At 39.3% G+C, this 22246-nt stretch overlaps 2 protein-coding genes and 1 long non-coding RNA gene across 4 annotated transcripts; 1 reads left to right on the top strand and 2 right to left on the bottom strand.

Moving 5' to 3' along the window:
* Nucleotides 1-534: 534 nt before the first annotated feature.
* LOC121967578 (glutamyl-tRNA reductase 2-like) lies at nucleotides 535-3787 on the bottom strand. 2 transcript variants are annotated; one of them, XM_042517887.1, is made up of 4 exons: nucleotides 3631-3783; nucleotides 3276-3511; nucleotides 2224-2465; nucleotides 535-2116 (listed from the first exon to the last, which is right to left on the bottom strand). In XM_042517887.1, the coding sequence occupies exons 2-4, from the start codon at nucleotides 3370-3372 to the stop codon at nucleotides 983-985; spliced, it is 1473 nt and encodes a 490-aa protein (XP_042373821.1). In that variant the 5' UTR covers nucleotides 3373-3511; nucleotides 3631-3783; the 3' UTR covers nucleotides 535-982. The 2 variants fall into 2 exon arrangements, with proteins under 2 accessions (XP_042373821.1, XP_042373820.1); XM_042517886.1 differs by having other exon boundaries at nucleotides 3276-3787.
* A 716-nt stretch (nucleotides 3788-4503) lies between these two features.
* Nucleotides 4504-5025, bottom strand: LOC122055190 (proline-rich receptor-like protein kinase PERK8). Its single transcript, XM_042616570.1, has one exon. It carries the CDS (start codon nucleotides 5023-5025, stop codon nucleotides 4504-4506), a length of 522 nt encoding a protein of 173 aa, XP_042472504.1.
* An 8039-nt stretch (nucleotides 5026-13064) lies between these two features.
* On the top strand, nucleotides 13065-13787 carry LOC121968583. The gene is made up of 3 exons (XR_006108224.1): nucleotides 13065-13170; nucleotides 13254-13342; nucleotides 13689-13787. It is a non-coding gene; the product is annotated as an uncharacterized LOC121968583 (long non-coding RNA).
* The last annotated feature ends 8459 nt before the right edge of the window (nucleotides 13788-22246 follow it).

The raw sequence follows: 22246 nt of genomic DNA, 5'->3' as shown, positions 1-22246 counted from the left end.
TAATTGGGACCCAAAATCTAACAAAAATAGTATGTTGTGTTTCTCCCCAACTCTATCTCAAACTTCCAAATGAACAACAAAGTTTTATTTTATCTCCCATAATTTACATTATATATATACACACCAACATTTTTATAATTGCCATTTTAAACCCTCCCAACTTTAAAATTATTGTCAAAATAACTTCTTTATCACTAATTAATAGTGATCTTAGTTTTTTTTTTTTTTGACTAATCCGCCTACACTTCAAGTGATTTACAAATTAACTTATGCTTTAAAAATAGAAGGGTAAAAGATGAAGCATTCCCTAGATAAACATAAGTTATGCGAATTCTAACGACGCACTAATTTAAAATTTATTTTATTCACTTTGAGCTTACAACTAAATAGATACATATCAAATTATTACCTAAAAATTTATTTTAATGAAGAAATTATTACAAGTGAAACATAATTAAATATACAAAATAATATTCTACGTGTGAAACATCAATGTACAATAAATATTGTTATAACAATTTTAGCTAAAAGCAGTTTAAGGTGTAATAATTTTAAGCAATATAACAATTTTAATTAAAACTATTACAATAATATTCAACCAGTTAGATAAACAAAAATAATAATAATTTGAAAAAGAAAAGTTAGGGTTCAACACCTGTTTTTTCAACATAGATGCTTTTTTTCACAATAATGAAAAAAAAAAGCACCCCTTTTATTTGTTTTCCCCATAATTTTAACTATAAGCTATCGCATAAATGGTCTTGCCTCTTTAGATGCCTGCAACTTGAAGCATCTACCATCTCTCTAGGGAAATAATTTGGAAAGGATAAGACTCCAATATTAGGCGAATCCGAGATTAGATTAGAGGAAATTCTCTTATTGAAGCATGTGAATTGTAGGATGAGCAGACTGACAAAAAGAATTTCTGGAAACGAGCAGATAATATCAAAGTTCACTTTCTCCAAAAGTTTCAAAAATCAGCTTAACTTTGGGTTTTCTCCACTTTGTTCTTGATCTTCTGCTCTATGATTGCTTTTTCAGTATCTAGACTGAACATTCTGTTAAGTGCATGCATATTTTCTAGGGTCTCGTCAAGAGTTCTGCCGTCATTGCCATCGCATCGCAAGTGCTGTAGCGGACCATGAAGCAGCTTATTCACAATACCGGTGCTAAGATCCTCAATGGCTCTTTTCATATTCTTTGTCAAAGCATCATTACCAATCTTCTGTAAACATCTCTCAAGCTCTGAAGCACGAATTCTATCTGCATGTGACCTTAGCTTCTTGATGGTTGGCACAGTCTCCAAAGAGTCTCTCCACGCCTCAAACCGTTTCAATTCTTGAGAGATTATTGACTGAGCTTCCATTGCCTTCCTCAATCGATCTTCTTTGTTGGCTTCCACCACCTCCGTGAGGTCATCCACATTATAGACTCGAACATGCTCAAGATCTGCGACACAAGATCCTATATTTCTAGGAACAGCAATGTCCACAAAAAGTCTAACTCCACCGACTACCTTGTCCACGGGTGGAAGAGCTTCGGCGTGTTCTTTCAAGAAAAGCGGTGTTGCAGAAGCAGTGCTCGTGAAAACAACGTCTGCTTCTGCAGCTGCATCGAACATTTCAGAGAAAGGTTTGTAGATGATTTCAGCATCTTTTATTTCCTCACGAATAGCATTAACTCTCTCCTCTGATCTGTTCACAACCACGATACTTTTGGACCCTTTTGCAGCTAAATGTTTGATGACAAGTTTCCCCATCTTACCAGCCCCAATCACCAGCATTCTTGCAGATGTTGAATGTGACTTTGGAAGCTTCATAAGAGCCAACTCCACCGCAGCTGAACTCACAGAAACTGCACCAGATGAAATGTTGGTTTCATTGCGAACTCGTTTTCCAGTTGTGATTGCATCTTTGAACATCCTGTCAATATTCTTTCCCAATACTCCACTGCCTTGCCCAACTCTTACAACTTGTTTAACTTGAGCAAGAATCTGACCTTCTCCCAATACAAGAGAGTCAAGCCCTGCAGCAACTTCAAACAGGTGCTTGGTGGCATCAGTATCACGGAGCATAAAAAGATGCTCTCGAAGCTCTGTTACTGGAATCCCACTTGTCTACACACATTGCAAAAGGAAATACGCATCGATCAAGATGAAAAAGTTGGACGGAATCACAATGCAGACATCTGTAAGTACTTGTTAAAAATGATAAAATTAAATACCTTTGCCATCCAATCGATAACTTCTCTGATTCCTCGGTTCCAAGATAAGGCAACCACATATATTTCTATTCGGTTGCAGGTACTGAGGACTGCAGCTTCTTCTATATGATTCAAACTGCACAATTCTCCAATAGCACGAGTCCATTGTGCCTCTGGAACAGCAAGTTTTTCACGCATCTCAACAGGTGCTGTATGAACACTAAGACCTATAACACCTATGCTGCTCCTTTCATTCATGTAACCTGCAAATCAAGAGTCAAAATAAGTTGAGAATTATGTGGAATAAACATCTTAATCACTGTTTTCAAATCATGCTCAAGTTGTAAACTAGCATTGGTTAGAATTATGAGGAAATTCATACGAAGAAAATTCTCCTCACACGATGAGTAGTATATATAGTAGTGCAGCTCAAGGATAATATGTACAGTGAGATAATTTGGATGCCGAACCAACTAGAATGATATTACTTATTGGAGATAAACAAACTGCTTCACCATAGTCTAACCCAAGCGTGTAAGAGTTTTGAAGCTTTCGAGGATGCACCATCATCCTTAGAACTGTACGCGACTAATATGGTCAGATTAACCTACCTAGATCATACAAAAAAATTCCAGTTACATACTTAGAACAGAGAGCGGTGCTGCGTTTCTGGAAAGTAGGGAAGGCTAAACTTAAGAAAGGAAGACAAAGAACTGAAAATAGATCAACATCAAAATCCCTATTTTAACTCCGGAATAGGGTTAATGTAGATAGGAATCGCGACTAAACTAGGAACTTCGGAAGTATTACTTTCGTTTTTAAACAAATTTGTTAATCTCACAAGTCCAAACAGACTAAACTCCTCAACTACCAAAACTGATAAACCCAGATCGTTTACACACATCTGGCAGCATAAAGTTCAACCCACGGCAAAAGGGGCAAAAGAACGTTTTCCTACCAGTAAACTTCTAGCTTTGACAGATAGATCTTCATTCGAAGAATTAAGTCATAGATTTCTAACGTGAAAAATGGGGGGAATAAAAAAGGACAAAGCGAAGTGAATTGCTACTTACGATCGGCGGAGATCTTGAACTGCTCGAGCGCCGAGGCGCTAGCTCCCGCGGATTGCTTCTCCTCGAGATCCACCCCGGCGTCGGAACGCGGGCTCATCCGGAGAGCCAGCTTCCGCCAAGGTCCTCTCGTGCCGACGCGATAAAAGGCACCGGAACTCCTCGGAAAGGAGAATGCCCTGGTGGAAGAGCTGCTTCGAAGGAAAGGCCCCGTCCCTGCAAGGGTTGTCGGAACGCCACTGGAAGCCGCCATAGACAACAAATCTTAGCAGGAGTAGGAAACCCTAACTCAGAATCAAAGACCCAAAGGAAAAAATAAAACAAAAATCTGGCAATCGATTTGCGGAACGAGAGAGACAAATTAAACCAAAGAATGCGATCGGAAGAGAGAGGAGACGATGGGAATCATCTCTCTGAAATCGTCTCGCTCTCTCTTCCTCTCCAGCTCTCCTCTTTAGGGTAATGTGCGTGTGGAGTTGGTCGTCGTAGGCAGCGCGACGAAGAAGAAGACGGAAAGAAAATAATAGAAATTAATAAATAAAAAAGGCAATTTCCTTAATTTAAAAATTGGGAAGGTGGCGGTACGTGGGGCACGTCGACCCAGTAGTAAAATAAATTCACGTACTCGTTTTCCTTACACCTCTCCGCTACTATCATCGTTGAACGCCTGTTATCCAAATTACTGACCAATGAAATCACGGCAACTCCTTGGGTTCGTACATACAAAAGATAGGAACTAATTTAATTTTTGGATGGGGGTGGTTGGGGCGAGTGGAAAATAAAGAAGATCTGAGATACCCGATCTCTGATTAGCCAGCCTTGGTGCGTGTTCTGTCCACGCTCCTTCATCAGCTATCCTGTTCTCCCCCAATTCCACTATTACGTATCCTATTTCTTTTTCTCAAAAAAGAAGAAAAAAATATTTTTGGATAAGGAAACGACGAGGAGATATTTACGCATAGTTGGCGAGGTTTTATTTTATTTTTAAAATAATAGCTTAAAAATATGGCAGCAATATTTGAACTTTTAAAACTCGAGAAGTAAAATTCATCTTCTGTCGACGATTTCTTAATTATCTGCGCGTAGTTTTCAATCATACTGTAAACTATATTCTGGATTCGAGCAAGAAAATGAGAAATGGGATGAATCTTTCTTCTTCGATAAAAATTAATTTCCAACAGCAAAATTAATTTCCGTTTAGTTATGTCCGCGAATCGAATTGGCCGGAGCCTCAGAAGATCTCGTAGAGACCGGTGGAGGTGTACGCCGACCGCCGTTCGTTGCGTCGCCGCTTCAAGCACACCACGACGAGCGTTGCGGCAGCTGCCGCCGCCGCTAGTACCCCGATCGCGATGCCCGCCTTCATGCCCCCGCTCATTCGGCCTCTTCCTCCTCTTGCTCCATTCGTCGTGTCTTGGCCGCTTATGAGGTCGTCGGCCGCCGCGGGCTCAGGGGAGAATGCCGACGGCGGAGTCGGAGGCATGACGGGGCTGCCTGGGGACGACGGAGGCGGAGATGAGGAGGGGAGAGGAGGCGAAGACTTTGGCGTTGGAGCAGGGGACTCTGGCGGCGGAGGCTGAGAAGAAAGCAGCACTGAGAGTGAGAGGGAGGGCGCGAGGGAGATGTGGCTGGAATGTGGTTGCGCGTCCGGCGGCAGAGGAGAGGAGGTGACCGTGAGGTGAAGGAAGAAGAGCATCACGAAAGGAAGCAATGCAGGGGGTGCTCCTGCTCCGGGCGGCGACGCCATGACCATGGTAGTAACCGGAATGGCAAATTGAGGTGGTGAAGTTGAAGTGAGATTGAAGAACAAATCAGATGAAGGAATTGAATCATTTAATCAATAGCAAGGGATGATCCAAAGTGGGAGTCGACGTGCATTCGGATCCAAAGTGGGAGTCACGTCCGCTTTCAACTGGTTTTAGTCGAATTCTTTATGACAAACAATTTAGGAGGCATTTGGTTAAATGATGGAATTACTTATCATCATGTTTGGAATCCTATGGAATTGAATTTCTATGTAATTGGAATTCAATTTTATAGTTTGGAATGAATTTTTGAGATGAATTTAATATGAAATTCAATTCCAATTCTATTCAAAACGTGAACAGTAAATCAGACCTCAAATGATCAGATTTGGATAGGAATTTACCATGAACAACTAAAATTACTTAATTGTCCTTTTAACTTAAAACCTTTTTTTCCATCTGCCGACTCTCTTGTTTTCTCCTGCCTTTCTCCCGTGTGCCGTTTCTTCTTGTGTCGAAAACTTCTCCTTGTACCATTTGTCCCGTGCGCCACCTTCTTCATACTGCTGTCTTAACTGTGCGATCCTTTTTTCTTATTCTCTAATACTTAACTTGATTATTAAATGATTAGTTATGAGAATAAAATGGTAAATGTATAAGAATGGAATTCTAGATTCCAAATTAAAGAATTCAATTCAATTCTATTATTCACTAATCCATTCCAAACATAATAATTGAATTCAATTCTTGCCCGAATTCAATTCCTAATGGAATTCAATTTAATTCCTTTACTTAAGTTGTTTCCAAACAAGGTGTATGGGTATGAGTTTGATAGTAAGGTGAAATGAGAATAGGAATGGAAATGAAACCCATCAAGTTATATGAGTTCGGTTGATTCCCATAAATCTAGTAATTAATCATTCCCAAAATGTCATTCCTAAATTTACAATCCAAACACTATTTTTTACTATCATTCCATTCCCTCATTCCTAAATTCATCAACTAAACACCCTTCGTTTATTATTATTATTTTAATTTAGAGCAAAAGAAGGAAATTCATACATCTCTTCTGTGTCCCCGTATCTTTTTACTATGGTTAAATCACATCTCAAAAATATGTAGTATGTCATGATTATTCGACAAGATAAGACACCTCATTTTTAGGACAAAAAATCTCAACGATTTTCCGGAAAGTATTTTTCATTTCATAGAATTAAGGTCTGATCCTATCATATGCTCTAAATTAATTTTAAAATATTTTAATTTACATACATTCAGTGGAAGCGAGATTTTATATACTAATCTTTCAATTTTAATTAAAATTATTTAACCAGTCAATTTGTTTTCTATACTTATAGTTATTTTCCAAAAAAACTAATAACTATATATATATATTTTTTAGAAAAACTAAACCAATCAGATAAAATGGTAATAACATAGATAAATTAACATGACAATAATTTGATTAAATTTAAATTATTTAATTTTAAAAATTATAATTTATAAAACTTGATCCTTCTCCGAGATTCTACCAAGAGGACTTGCTGGCTATTTTACTAGGAGTTAATTCAAATGGTCAATATGTAGGTTTATCAAGAATTAGAGAAAAGAAAAATAATGTCTCCTTCTTTTTTTATTATCATCTTTCTATACATTATTCTCTTCAACATTTTCTTAATCAAAAGATGCTGAACTTCTGGACTGGCCGTCGTGTGCACTTTCCAATTTACCTTGGTGGTCAGTAAAAAACTTCCGGGACCGAGCCGACCACCCAGGGATAGTCAATGAGTCTAACTGGGATTATCATTTTTTTTTTCTCTTCAACCTTTCCTCTTCCTCATTAATGAGGTGATATGTATTTATTATGAAAGAGAAATGAACCAATAATTGGTTCATAAATTATAAGAGCATTAATTATGAGAGACCTTTCATCTCCAAACTTTAAATGAGGTTATGATTGATGATAACACAATGAACACACATGATTAACAATTTAACTTTTCCGCATGTTCCCCTTTCTCCCGTATCTATGATCTCATCATAAAGGAATACTGAAAATAAGCGGCGTTTAGGCATTTAATACATGTCATAATAACACACAGAGTTAATGCAAAGAGTATCCCGAACGGTGACTCGGGATTAGCCTCCCGAGTTAGTAGAATGCCCGAGCTATTACTCAGTTTCTAAAACCTAAAAAAGGGTACCGGAGCACTAAGTGTAACTCTATGTTAGACCGCTCGGTAAGGCTTAGAAACACTAAAAGCTTTTCTGGTGAATAACTTATCCACACTCGATTAGCTTGATCATTGCCCGAGCGGGGTATCTTCGCTCTTTGACATTGACTTTGACTGCCACCTCACTTGGTATGTTGACTCCTTGATGCCACATGACATCTCATGTGGATTGCCACATCATAAGTCCCCTCCTTAGTACAGTCGAAGAAAGCGTATGACTGATTGACTGGAGATGTGACTTGGATATATATAAGTTGATTATCGCTACCACATGGAGAGAGAGAGAGAGAGATCATCTGCCTTTATTTATTGCAAGTGAATTCGAGAGATTTGTTCATTTATGAGTCATGATGCACATTAATGAGGCATGTCATGATTGGTGATGTGCCATCCTTAGCAAACCAATAACCGCACGTTCAGGTCGCCATTACTGAAATGAGGTTATATCGTAGTCACGCTCACATGAAGTGATGTGATTATTGGTAGTTCCAAAGTACTAACGCAAGCGAGTATACTCTGCACGCTTCTCAATGTTTATACCACATCTGATGACGTCAAATAAATCCTGTCCCTGTAGCAACTTTTGATCCTACGGTCCTCGTTGAGGAATCCTTGCTATATTAGGGTTTTTAATCATTTCATCTTCTTCATCGCCCCTGCCCGAATCTTCGATAGCCATCGCCTCTATCTGAATCTTTGACGGTTCTCTTCCTTGTTTAAACGTCTTTCTCTTCTGTAAGCCCTCACTCCCCTTTGTTTGTTAATTTTTTCTTCTTTGCCTCTGTAAGTCCTGGGAGCCAATGGCCTTCACCCCATGGTATGAAACCATGCAATCCTCTATGACCAACGAGTTAAGAAGGGAACTTATATTAGATTATCGCATCTCTCAAGATTATGCGATTCGAGTGCTTAGAGGAGACCAAGTTCTCTCTATGCCTTCATCTGATTTTACCATATTTTTTTATAGCCAAGTAGAGAGCGACCTTCGCTTCCCTGTCCCTGAGTTTTTTTAGTGATGTATGTAGGTATTTTGGGGTTTCTCTTCATCAATTGGCACCGAATGCTATTAGAATTCTATGTGGGGGTGAGTGTGATTTTTCGATTATATAACATCTCGCTCACCTCTACTTTCTTCCACTACTTCTTTCATCTGAAGTAAGTTAAGTTGGGAGCTTTTCATTTTATGTCCCGAGCGGGATGTAAGTTTTTATAAGGCAACCCCTTGTCTTACAAAGGCTAGAAAAATAAATTTGTCTATTTGAAACTGCTGACCCCTTTCAAGACCGGTTGGAGAGGAGATCGAGATCTCCCAGAACCACCACCACTTGAAAAGTATACGAAGAATCCCGAGTATCAACGAGCGTTAGAGACACTAGTCGGTATGTGCTTCAACTGCACCACTATCATTCACAATGAAGGTCTTCTTTACCGGGCTCCTTTAAGTCCTAACACAGTCGATCTGGAGAAATCGCTCCGTAAGTGGTTCCTAGTCTTCATCTTCTATGAGGACTAACTTACTTTCCTTATTGATATACAGAGGCTACAATGTTGGGTGCATTAATGAGCAAGCTCTTTAAGGCCAACCGAGCAGACTTTTAAGCTCTAGCTACTCCCGAAGTTTCATTAGACACTGCTGATGCTGCTTCAAGCGAGGCTGATCTGCCTCCCTCTCTCGAGAACCCTTAAGTACGAGCGTTGAGATTGCCTCATCGAGTCGGGAAGCTACCATCTCTGAGACAGATTCCGAAGCCCAGTAGCCTATGACCAACCGAGCAGAAGATATTATTCATTTTATCTCTTAGCAAATTGTAGACTCAGCTCCTCCCTCTATTGTTAAAGTGGCCCTTTCCTCAATCGACGAGGAGATCGAAGCACCGGCTCCCCCTTTGAGAATTAGGAGGGGCAATCACCCCAAGCCTCCAAACCAAGCGGCAAACCTACCCGAGAGACCTTCCTCTCAACCGAGAACAAGCATTACAATCAAGGAGCTTTTTGGAGAGCCTTTAATTAGTCCTCCTATCACCAGCTCTGTGCCTTCTGTATTTGTGACGTCGTCGATCTTTCCAATAAGCCTGAGAGGAAGTGACCTCACACCCCGGCTAAAAATGTCTTCGAGCCCAGTCTTCGCACTGATTCCTCCACAAGTCCAAGCCGATCGGAGGAGATAGCTGGCCAAATCTGTATGCTACATTTGCTGAAGACTGGTGATTACGCCAAGTCTTTAGACAAAATGGATCTGCTAGAAGTTAGCCGCCGAACGAATGGTACCATGCTTACGGTATACATCCTACACTCGTTGCCTCTACTGCTTTACATAATCCATTAATGTAGATGGAAGTTCTGTGTGTAGTTATAGTCAAAACACATGTACATCCATAGCCACATTCCCACGCTAATTAAGCAGATCGATTAACTACTACAATAAATCACCGATCTGGAAACATGTATTGAAGCACCAACCTGAGCGATCGAAGAGGCTAAAGTAGAAGCCACTCAGGCATAAGTGTTTTCTAGGGCATAAGTGTTTTCCCTCCAAGCCAATCTAGATGATGCAATTCAGAGGGAAAAATCCTCGCAGTCTCAAGTTATCATGCTAGAGGCTGGCTGGGTCGAGCTTTCTTCTCGACTCATCAAACAGGAGATCTGGCTGGTTGTCTTGGAGAAACAAGTAATTGATCTGCAAGGCCAACTAACACAGGCTGATGGGGAAGCTGCTAACCTTCTTGAGCAGACGGCTAACGCCATTTAGAGTGAGGTGAAGGTAGTGACTCTTCTAGAGGACGCTCAATCAAAGTTGGATTCTTACAAAGCTCAAGAAGAAGAAAGCCGAACAACTTTCAAAGCAGATTTTTTGAAAGTCTGAGGAATATTATGATCTGTTAGCCGCTCAGATTTTGAAGAGACTAAAGCAAGACTTTGATGGAGCTTCCCAACAATTCTTGAAGGTAGGAGTAGTTCCCCCAGGCACCAAGTTAGATTTGCTAGATTTAGAAAAAGTGTGGGAGTTACTTGAGTATGAAAATACTCTGTGAGTAGAATAATTTGTAGCTTAGTTAATCTGTACACAACTTTCGAACTCTTGAAGTCCTTCGAATTTTAAGTCTTTAGAATTTATAAAAATCCTTGCCTTACTCAATTTGTAATTATATAGGCTAGTGTCCCTTAGCTTCTGTATGTCCATTGTTTAATCAGGGAGAGAATACCGCGTTTCACAAATAGATTGCGATTGTCTTCCCGGGAGTATAACACTTAGAAAATTTTGCATTCTGCAACTCTAGCTTTCGTTCGGGAAGGTTGAACCCTCATTTAGAGGATAATGTTGGTTAGCTTCCACTTGGGAAGGTTGAACCCTCATTTAGAGAATGACTTTGGTTAGCTTCCACTCGGAAAGATTGAACCCTTGTTTAGAGGATGATTTTGATTAGCTTCCGCTTGGGATGGTTGAACTCTCATTTAGAGGATGACTTTGGTTAGCTTCTGCTCGAGAAGGTTGAACCTTGTTTAGAAGATGACTTTGGTTAGCTTCCGTTCGGGAAGGTTGAACTCTCGTTTAGAAGATTACTTAATTGGATTTCGTTTTGGAAGGTTGAACCCTCATTTAGAGGATGACGTTGGTTAGCTTCTGCTCGGGAAGGTTGAACCCTCATTTAGAGGATGACTTTGGTTAGCTTCAGCTCGAGAAGGTTAGACCCTCATTTAGAAGATGACTTTAGTTAGTTTCCGCTAGGGAAGGTTGGACCCTCGCTTAGAGAATGCCAAGACACTATTGCTTAAAGGTTGTGCCGTAATGAATTTTTATTTCTAAGAAAGAAGCATTCAATTTTGTTTTCACTAAAAAAGAAACATAAAGGATATAAGCTTCATTGGCTCATATAAAACTGCAAATGGTTGGACTCCAAGGTCGGGGTAGTTTTTTCCCATTCAATTCTTCCAAATAGTAACTTCCTGAGCTTAATTTAGCGATTACCTGATAAGAGACTTTCTATTGTGGGTCAAGTTTGCTGACATCTCCAACCGGCATGACTTTTCGCCATACTAGATCTCCAACATGAAATGAGCGAGGAATTACTTTCTTGTCATACGCTTGCTTTATTCTTTGTTTGTATGCGACGAGCCGAGCAGTAGCTTTTTCTCTTACCTTAGTCACTAAGTCAAGATCAATGAGCCCCTGTTTGGCATTTTCCTCTTCATCATAATTTTGCCGCTGAACTGACTCTTCCCCTATCTCTACAGGTACCATTGTTTTTGCACCATAAACCAGATGACATTACAAAAAAATTAGGCATTAGGACCGAAATATTAGCAACGGTTGATGAAGCGGTTGTAAAAGCAGACCCAATAGAATCGGTCAAGTGTAACCGCTCTTAAAACCGCTTCAATTGAGTTTTTTTGAAGCGGTAAACCGGTGCTATTGGACACATATAGAACCGGTTATTAGAACCGTTCCTATAAGTTTGTTTTAGAAGCAGTTCGAAACTACTTCTAAAGGTTACATACGACCGCTTCTAAATGGTACATACGAGATTAATTAAAAGACATGCTCATATCTCATATTATTTTCACAATTCCAGCAAACCTTTCTATTTCAGCGACTCTCTTTGTTCCAGCGACCTTCTCTTTTCTATCGACCATCTATGTTCCAGCAATCCTCTCTATTCTAGCGACCCATCAGATTAATTGCACCCTAGCATCAACCTTCGACATCCACATCATAAAGCGTCTTTGATTTTGTTTCTCGAGGTAATTTCTTGGTTTAGTTTTCGTATGGTGACAATATTTTTATATGTTAATGGTGCAGGAGTTGGTGCAGTAGAAGAGATCAATTTATGCGATGAAGAAACTGACACATTTGAGTGTGAAATAAATGAACATGCTGAATTTCACAAAGATGAAGAATATGTCAGAGAGGAAACAAAGAAATCTAAGATGGAAACTCAAGATTCAGTTTGTCCATCAAACAACAAGGCAACCATTAGAAAGAAAAAAAAGGAAGTCTGATGATGTTCTAGATGACTTGGTAGGAGAGATTAACAAGTATGTCACTATTATTATAGAGGCGAATGAGGAGATGAAGGGAATTTCCACCTATTTCAAGAAACAAACTGAGAACAGTGATAGAAAAATGAGGATATATGATGAGTTAATGGAACTTGCTGATTTTTCTCAACAAGAAATTATGGATGTCGAGGGATGACCACAAAGTTGATAACTTCTTTGCATTGCCAAAGGCATTTAGGAGAGAATATGTGATGAAGCAGCTCTCCAAGATCAACCCATAACTTCTTTATTTTTATTTATTAAAATTTATTTTTAGTTTTGTTGTAAATTCATTTTAATTTTTATCTTTATTTTTATAATATTATATTTTATAAATAGACAATTAATTCGATAATAAATTCATTTTTTATTTACATAAGTTTGAAATAAATTTTATTTCCATAAAAAATTATCTCTAATTTATATTCATTTAAAACAGTTTTCTTTCCATTTTAAGTTTTTTTTATTAAATTTTATATAAAATTTTTGACAAAAATTATATCGTTTTAGATTTTCTTTGTAATCCGTTCCGTATTTATTTCTATTTATAAAAATTTATCCGGAGTTAGGTCTCAAATTCACCTTGTTTAAAGATCGGCTCCTCACATCTCGATCCCTCCTTTTCTCCTCCGTGTCGTTCTGCTGTGAGACCAAATCTATCGACGCGACCGTTGTTGTGAGGAAGACCGTTCCGCTATGAGCATGGGCGACCGGAGATCTTCCCGTTCCGATGTGAGCATGGGTGACCGGAGATCTTCCCGGCGCCATGACCGAAGCTATCGACGCAGCCGCCGCTGTGAGGAAGACCGAGGTAAAAGGGCCAAGCGGGATATAAAAGAGGAAGAAATCATGGATTACATGGTGAAGTAGGCGCAGAAGAAGGTATTGTCTAAATTTCTTTTGTGGACGTTTATTAGGGTTTGTGGATGTTTTCGGTTGGGTAAATTGTTGGTTGCTTCTTTTAGGCTCTGAAGGTCGCTAAGAAACTCAAAGCAAACGAGGCTGGATATTCTAACGATTCTAATCCTTTTGGAGACTCTAATTTGACTGAGAAGTAATATTCTTTTTCCAAATACATTATATTTTTTCTCACTTTGCTTTACTCAATCACAAGAAAAAAATTAATTATTTACTTGTATGATTGTAACTATGATACTGCACGAAAGATATCGAAGAGTATTTGTAATTTGCAAGGAATTATACCACTAATCATTTGAATGTATCAAATATCAGGACATAGTTGTATTTGGATATAAAATTTTTCTTTTTATCTTAAGTATTCATTCCCTTATTTCTACAAAAAAATAAAAAAAAAAACATCTATCCTTGCGTTACATGTTAGTTCATGTAGAAACATGATATCACTTTGTACTTTACTTTATTCATTTACATATTGGTAGGTTTGTATGGAGGAAAAAGATAGAACGTGATATTATGCAAGGTGTACCTCTTGATATATCCGTGAAGGCTGAAAAGAAGAGGGAAAGAGAAAAAAATGGTATGTAATTATCATAGATAGTGGTATAATTTGTATTAGTTAGATTTTTTTAATATTGTATATTTCATTTTGCTTGGATTGATCAAGGAAGATCGCATGATCTCATGAGTGTTAGTTTCTTCATCGCATAAATTGATCTCTTCTACGCCTTTAATTAGTTTTAGTTCATTCATCTTACTTGTTTACTTCTGGCAGAGGTGCAACTTAATTTGTCATGTTATTGTGTTCACAAATAAAATTATGAATGCAATTCTTGTTGTACACTTCAAAGTTCATTCATATTTCTATATTGTGTTATGTAGGTAACTTTCGAAAATGGCAAACAAAAGAATGTGAAAGTTAATCCAAAATAGCCAAAGATGATCTAGGAGAGAATAATCAAGTAACAGAGGAGTTGATGATGAAAATGAATCATAATACACAACATCCCATTCACCATTGGAGATACAAAATGAGGAGGTTAATGAGCAAGGTGAAAAATATTTTTGGATATGAACAGTATATTATTTTTGCAACACTAAGTGCAGATTACTTTTTTCAATTGAAATTAAGATCATGTCTTCATCCCAAAGTCAGCAAAGAAAACGTGGCAAGACTATCATGAGAAATATTCATGCATTACATCCCGATCATGTGCTTGTAGTTGAATTCAATGAAAGGGGACAACCTTACAACCTTTCTGTAAAGGTATGAACCTATTAATTAATTTGCCAATATTGTATACTTTCTTAGTACTAGTACAATTTTCAATTTCCTCTACAAGTAAGGATGTCATGTCCACATTCATGTCCTCAAAATTAATTGCAATTGACAGTGACTTTTTTGCGAATTTGGTAAGATCAACACAATTACTTGTCTTCTTGCTTAACTTGTCTCTTACAATGTGTTGAATGAAGCTAGAACCTTGAGAACAGAGGACACCATAACTGCCATCTACTTAGATTTTGATGTTTTGAGAACAGAATTTTGTACCATTGAAGTGTGATCATACAAGTTCCACAATTCCGCTATTTCTTCAGCATTTCTTGTCTAGTTGACAATTTCATAACTTTCGATAAGCAGTTAAGATGCTTCAATTGTGTTGGTTGAACTCAGAACATGCTATTTTCTTTGATGGGGTTCATTTCCTTTTATTCTGTGTAAGTTGTGGGCTGGTGTTGTAGGTGGGGAGGAGCACCTTTTAATTCAACCATTTTAATTTGGTACAAGTTTTTGTTAAATATTTTTTTCACTAAATATATTGAAATATGTTGATAAAATATAATTTGGTGGTTCTATTGAAGGTTGATATTGAAGGTTGAAGCAAATATCTTTTGTCGCTTGAAGCAAATGCCTTTTGTCGTTTGGAGCACATGCCTTTTGTCGTTTGGAGCACATGCCTTTTGATGTTTTTTTGGTGGAGAAAATTTGTTATTGAAGGTTGTATATATTTTGGAGATTGAAAAAAATATTGTGTTTGTGTTATAGTATGGAGTTAAATGTTATATGTTATGAATATTTTGAAATACAAATTGTATGTGATGATTTGGTAATCCAATTTATATTTATGTGTTATGGAAATAAATTAGGTTTGTGAAATGAAATATGAATATTGTCAGTTGATTTAATTTTAGCATTTGATTTGGAAGTCTACAGGTATAATAGAAAATAGGATTTTTTTTTGTAAAATTGGTAATTCAATAATAGCAGCTGTTTTAACCGTTCATATAACTAGACCTCTAGTACTGGTTATAACCGCTTCTAAAGGACAGTTTTCTAGATTGGAAAATTCTATAGAGGTGGTCATTAATCGCTTCTATAGGTATCCATTAGGATCGGTCATTAACCGCTTCTATAGGTGTCCATCAAGATCGGTCATTAACCGCTTCTATAGGTATCCATCAGGATCGGTCATTAACCGCTTCTATATGTATCCATCAGAATCGGCTCTTAGTCATGAACCACCAGTCAGCTTTACCACTTCTATAGGTATCCATCAGAATCGGCTCTTAGTCATGAACCACCAGTCAGCTTTACCGCTTCTATAGGTATCCATCAGAATCGGCTCTTAGTCATGAACCATCGGTCAGCTTTCTCTAGGAATTGTTCGATGATCCCACAAGATACTTGGTAGTTCTTCAAACCAACTGACTTTCACACGATCCAGCTTGATCTTGATGCCTCGAATAATTTTCTGGTTAACTACTTCTACTTTCCCATTACTATGAGGATAAGTTATAGAGGTGAAGGTTTGTTGAATACCTAGTCCTTCACACCATTATCGCAGCTTACGTCCTTGAAATTGTTGACCATTATCAGATACTATTTTGTGAGGAATTTCATATTGGCAAATAATGTTTTGCCATAACACTTTCATAACTTTGAGGCTTCACCCACTTGAAAAAATAGGCCACAATAACCAATAGAAATTTTTTCTGCCTTGGGCTGGTCGGGAAAGAACCTACTATGTCCATTCCTCATTGATCAAATGGATATGATACGGTAGAGGTTTTAAGCTGCTCGGTTGGGTAATGTGACAAAGGCTGATGCCTTTGGCAATGCTCACAAGAGGCTATAAATTTAATTGTGTTCGCCTGCAGTGTGGACCAATAATATCCCACCAATAACACCTTCCGAGTCATAAATTTTCATCCTATGTGGTTTCCACAAATGCCTTCATGAATTTTCCTCATGACATAATATATTTTATTGGGTCCCAAGCATTTAAGTAAAGGATAGGTAAAGGCTCGACAATATAATTTTTCCCCGATTAAGGTAAACTGAGGAGCTCTTCTCTTAAGTAGCTGAGCTTTAGCTGAGTTAGTTGGTAATGTCTTATTATGGAGGAAAGAAATCATCAGAATTCGTCAATCTTTATCCTGGTCGGCAACATTGCTCAGTTGAGCTATGCATAAAGTATGAGAGATCGGGTTATCTAACGTCTGTTAGGACCTTCGGATAGCGACTAGAGAGGGGGGGTGTGAATACCCGACCCCAAATTCTCGTTTCTTCCTACAATTTGAGTTAGCGCAGCGGAAATAAAAGATAGAAACGAAACGGGAGAATATCAAACCTCAAACGCGACGATATAACGAGGTTCGGAGATGATACTCCTACTCCTCGGCGTGTCCGTAAGGTGGACGAATCCTATCAATCCGTCGATGGATGAGACCCCGAAAAACCGGCTAATAAAAACTCCTTCTGGGTGGAGAAACCTCGCCACAATCTCTCTTGCAACAGCAAGATCAGTGTACAAGAAATACAGCAAGAAGCCAAGAACAATATGAATGTAAAAACACTAGTTTGCTTGCCTTCTCGTCGACTGGTGATGAAGCAACCACTTCACGCCAACAACAGCAGCAACTGATCAGTTGGAGTCCAGCCGAGGGAAGCTCACACGAAGCTTCAGTAATGGAGAGCTCAGCAAAGCTCTGATCGTAGGGAACAAGAAGGAGCAAGAGCAACAACCAAGAAGAAGATCAGCTTCCCTGTAGTGGCCTTCTTATATGAACCTGCGAAGAAGACAAAGAAGAAATCTAGCCGTTGTGACTCAACGGCTAGACCTGGACCGATCAGGCTCCACCCTGATCGGTCCAGGGTGGATTTGATCGGTCAGGGGACCGATCAGGCCCTACGCTGATCGGTCCCCAGACCGATCCCAACTCTCACAGAGAGTTGGTTGCGATCCCTGATCGGTCTGTGGACCGATCAGCCTTCTTACTGATCGGTCACCAGACCGTTCAGATTACTCACAGAAAGTTTCTGTGTGGATACTGATCGGTCCACAGACCGATCAGATAACCCAGTGTTTCACTGGATCGGTCAGCAGACCGATCTAATTTCCCAGCCTTAAACCTAAAGCCTTCCTGATCTAGAGAATGAGCTACCGAGCCCTTTTTGACCTAGTCCGGAGAACGAGCTACCGAACCCTCTCCGACTTCCACGTCCGGTCCAGAGAACGAGCTACCGAGCCCTCTCCAACTTCGTCCGGTCCAGAGAACGAGCTACCGAGCCCTCTCTGACCTAGTCCGGAGAACGAGCTACCGAGCCCTCTACAACTTCGTCCGGTCCAGAGAACGAGCTACCGAGCCTTCTCTGACCTAGTCCAGAGAACGAGCTACCGAGCCCTCTCCAACTTCGCCCGGTCCAGAGAACGAGCTACCGAGCCCTCTCTGACCTAGTCCGGAGAACGAGCTACTGAGCCCTCTCCGACTCCATCCAGTTCAGAGAACGAGCTACCGAGCCCTCTCCGACCTCCCATGCCAAGCTTCCATACTTGGACTTTTCCCCGTGCCAAGCTCCCTGCTTGGACTTTTCCCGTGCCAAGCTCCCTGCTTGGACTTTTCTGTGCCAAGTCTCCATACTTGGACTTTTCCCGTGCCAAGCTCCCTGCTTGGACTTTTCCCGTGCCAAGTCTCCATACTTGGATTTTTCCGTGTCAAGTCTCCATACTTGGACTTTTTCCGTGCCAAACTCCCTGCTTGGACCTTTCTGTGCCAAGTCTCCATATTTGGACTTTTCTCGAATCAGGTCAACACAAGTCGGGTCAACCAGGTCAACCTTGACCAAAGGTTGCACCCACAATCCCCCAAGTTCCTATTCTTGTCAACCATCAAAATATAACTTCTCTATTCTTGTCAAACATCAAAATATACCTCGAGTCAGGTTAACTCGAGTCGGGTCACCCAGGTCAACCTTGACCTAAGGTTGCACCAACAATCTCCCTTTTTTTGATATTTGACAAAAAGCATAATCAAGTTAGGTTAAACCGATAACCTAACTTGGGTTTTCCAATAGTTCTCCAATGTTCTTCCTTGAACATTCTCTGAACATTATCTCCAAACTCCAATGTTCTTCCTTGAACATTCTCTGGACATTCTCCCCCTTTTTGACACACATCAAAAAGAGTGAATCAAGGTCAAGAGTTTCTTCCTAATGAAAGTCCCATACCTTTCATTGAAACCCTTAATTTCCCCCTTGATACTAAAATCAACAATCAGCTTAGTAATAATCCCATATCACTCATCCTCAGAAATCTTGACGAGTAAAAAACTCCCCCTAAAAGTCAACTCCCCCTTGACCAATAGGTAAAACTCCCCCTAAAGGTCAACTCCTCCTTGACCATTGCACCAACAATATCTTGGAGAGTTTCAACCCTTTAGAAATCTAAAGCACCAACTTCCATAGCTAAAATTTCAGACAATAGTCGAAAATCAGTATTTTGGCACGCTCTGATCGGTCACCAGACCGATCAGGACTCCACTAGATCGGTCACCAGACCGATCCACACTGCCCTGGATCGGTCCAGTGACCGATCCAGAATTCCCTGGACCGATCAGACTCTTCTCTGATCGGTCCACAACTCTCTGATAAGAATTTCTGATTTTTCTCCCGAAATTCAGAAACCCCTAAAAAATTCCAGAAAATTATAAAAATTGTAAAATTTTGAGGATACATTCCTCATAACATATATTATCATGGAAAAATAGTTTTCTATGAAAATAACTCCCATTTTTAAATCTTGATACAAAGTTCGAAAGACTTTGAAATAGCTCAAGGTTAATCCATCTTTGTATCAACTTGCTCAATGATGAATGCTATCACTAGAAAAACTTCATCAAGGTTTTTCAAATCGATTTTGAAATGATTTTAAACCATTCAATTTAGGACCACAATCTTAGGACTAAATGTACATGACTTGTACACAAGTTTTCCCTATGATCCTCAATTTCGAATTAGGCTCATCTAGGTACAAGAACTATGCACCTTGATCCTAACTCATCATCCTAATATCTCACACACATCTAAGGTGTATCAAACACATCCAAGTCAATTTTGATGTGAGATATGAGTTTAGGTCATCTTAAGCTAAGTTCTCATGCATTTTCTAAACAATAATTAGATTTCCATATCAAATTATGTTTTTATCCTTAAATCAATTTAATTGATCATGAATGCAAGAGATGATGACATGGCATAAAATAATATCATAAGTGGAAACATGTGTCAATGTCATGATGTCATGTCATCAAGTATGAAACTTAAATAAGGCATGACATATAACTAAACTAAGCATTATCATGACATTTCAAATGATAATAAAATAAATATGATGTCATGACATGGCATATGACAAACAATGTATGACAAATAACATATAAAGGTATAGAAAATACCTAATTCTAGCCTTAGTTGTCATTTTTGATAATTTTGATCATTTTACCATGAAATTCTATATTCCTAAATGTAATAGACCTAAAATCATATACTAAAGATTTTTAGATCACTATGTGCCAATTAGATTGACCCTAGAAAACTCCTCAAATGTGGTTGGCACATCCTAATCACCTTGTGAAGAATTTTAAATTTCATTTTCAAGGCTTGATTACACCTTGAAAATTCCTAAAATGCCACCTTTTGCCATGAGTAGGTTAACTACCTATCCAATTAAGGTTGACATACCCTAAACCATCTAGCGTGAAGGAATCACGATCCTAGGAACCCAATACCTATTTGAGCTCATTGGGTTCACTAAATATTCACTAGGGATGACTTCCCTAGCAACCCTCCTAATGACCCTCCTAGGCTTTATAGCCTTGGTCATTTGGGATTCATCAAGATCAACTCTAGGGGTGACTCCCCTTGTGACCTTGGTGATGGTCTTCTTAGCCCTAGGTCTTGTTCCATAATCGAATGGAACATTATGATAAGAGGGCTTGACCACTTGAGACTTAGGTTTGTGACCCAAACCTCTCATGTCCTTGGGCTTTGATTTTTGACCCTTAGACCCTAGAGTTGACTTCTCCAAATTCTTAAGAGCCTTTTCTAAAGTGTCAAGTCTTGACCTCAAGACTTGATTTTTCTTCTTTAATACCTCAAGTTTTAATTTTCCATTTTTCTTTGAGGTATTCCTAGGCATATGTCTAGTTGTTTTGGGATTCCTATCTAGGTTTTCCTTAACCTTAGATGAGTTAACTCTAGGGTTGACATTTCTAGCATTGTCCTTATCTAGGCTAACATGTTTGGCACCTAAGCACATGTATCGGTTTCTATGGTTCTCATGCTTATCATTATTGACAATTGCAATAAAACTACTAGCATGTGTCTTATTAGAATTGCAAGAATGTGCCTTAAAGGATACCTTAGGGTTTGCCTTAGCTCCCCCCATAGATGTGCTTGGTCTCTTGTCCTTGTGAGGTTGCCTCCCCCTTGGACATTGACTCCTATAATGTCCCCTTTGCTTGCATTGGAAGCACACCACGTGCTCCTTGCCCTTGCGTATCGGGACTCCGGCTTCCTTGACTTTTGGTGCCGGTGGAGTCTTCCTAATCCTCTTTGGACATTTACTTTTGTAATGCCCATATTCCCTACACTCAAAGCACATTATATGTAATTTACTTGAAGTTAAGTTGCTTGAGTTACCTAGGGTTGAGGATGGATGTAAGCTCTCTCCTTCATCCCTTCCGGAGGTAGAGGCTTCTTCTTCTTGCTCCAATCTTGAAGAAGAACTCTCCTCCTCTTCTTCCTTAGATGTTGAGTAGCCCTCAACTTCTAATTCCATACCTCCATGATGTGAGCTACTTGGCTCACTTGACTCCTCTTCATGACTTGAATTGGAGCTCTCCTCATGGAACTTAGCCAAGTTGTTCCATAACTCTTTGGCATTGTTGTATCTACCTATCTTACACAAGATATCATTAGGTAATGAAAATTCAAAGATTTTCGTTACCTCGTCGTTGATTATGGATTGGTGGATTTGTTCCTTCGTCCACTTCTTCTTCTCGAGAGGTTCTCCTTCTTTATCCACCGGATGAATAAAACCTACTTGTACACAATTCCAATTTACTAGGTTAGTCATAAGAAAATACTTCATTCTTACCTTCCAAAACGCGAAGTCGTCGCGATCGTAGAAGGGTGGAATCGTGACGTTTTCTCCAAGTTGATCCATTCTCTAACTCGTGCTCCCCCGGGTGTTAATCCGACGAAGAGTGACCTTGCTCTGATACCACTTGTTAGGACCTTCGGATAGTGGCTAGAGAGGTGGGGTGTGAATACCCGACCCCAAATTCTCGTTTCTTCCTACAATTTGAGTTAGCGTAGCGGAAATAAAAGATAGAAACGAAACGGGAGAATATCAAACCTCAAACGAGACGATATAACGAGGTTCGGAGATGATACTCCTACTCCTCGGCGTGTCTGTAAGATGGACGAATCCTATCAATCCGTCGGTGGATGAGACCCCGGAAAACCGGCTAATAAAAACTCCTTCTGGGTGGAGAAACCTCGCCACAATCTCTCTTGCAATAGCAAGATCAGTGTACAAGAAATACAGCAAGAAGCCAAGAACAATATGAATGTAAAAACACTAGTTTGCTTGCCTTCTCGTCGACTGGTGATGAAGCAACCACTTCACGCCAACAACAGCAGCAACTGATCAGTTGGAGTCCAGCCGAGGGAAGCTCACACGAAGCTTCAGTAATG

The sequence above is a fragment of the Zingiber officinale genome, chromosome 3B, assembly GCF_018446385.1.
Source record: "Zingiber officinale cultivar Zhangliang chromosome 3B, Zo_v1.1, whole genome shotgun sequence".
Taxonomy (NCBI): Eukaryota; Viridiplantae; Streptophyta; class Magnoliopsida; order Zingiberales; family Zingiberaceae; genus Zingiber; species Zingiber officinale.
Note: the sequence above shows the minus strand (reverse complement) of the source record. Positions and strands in the feature narration are given on the sequence as shown.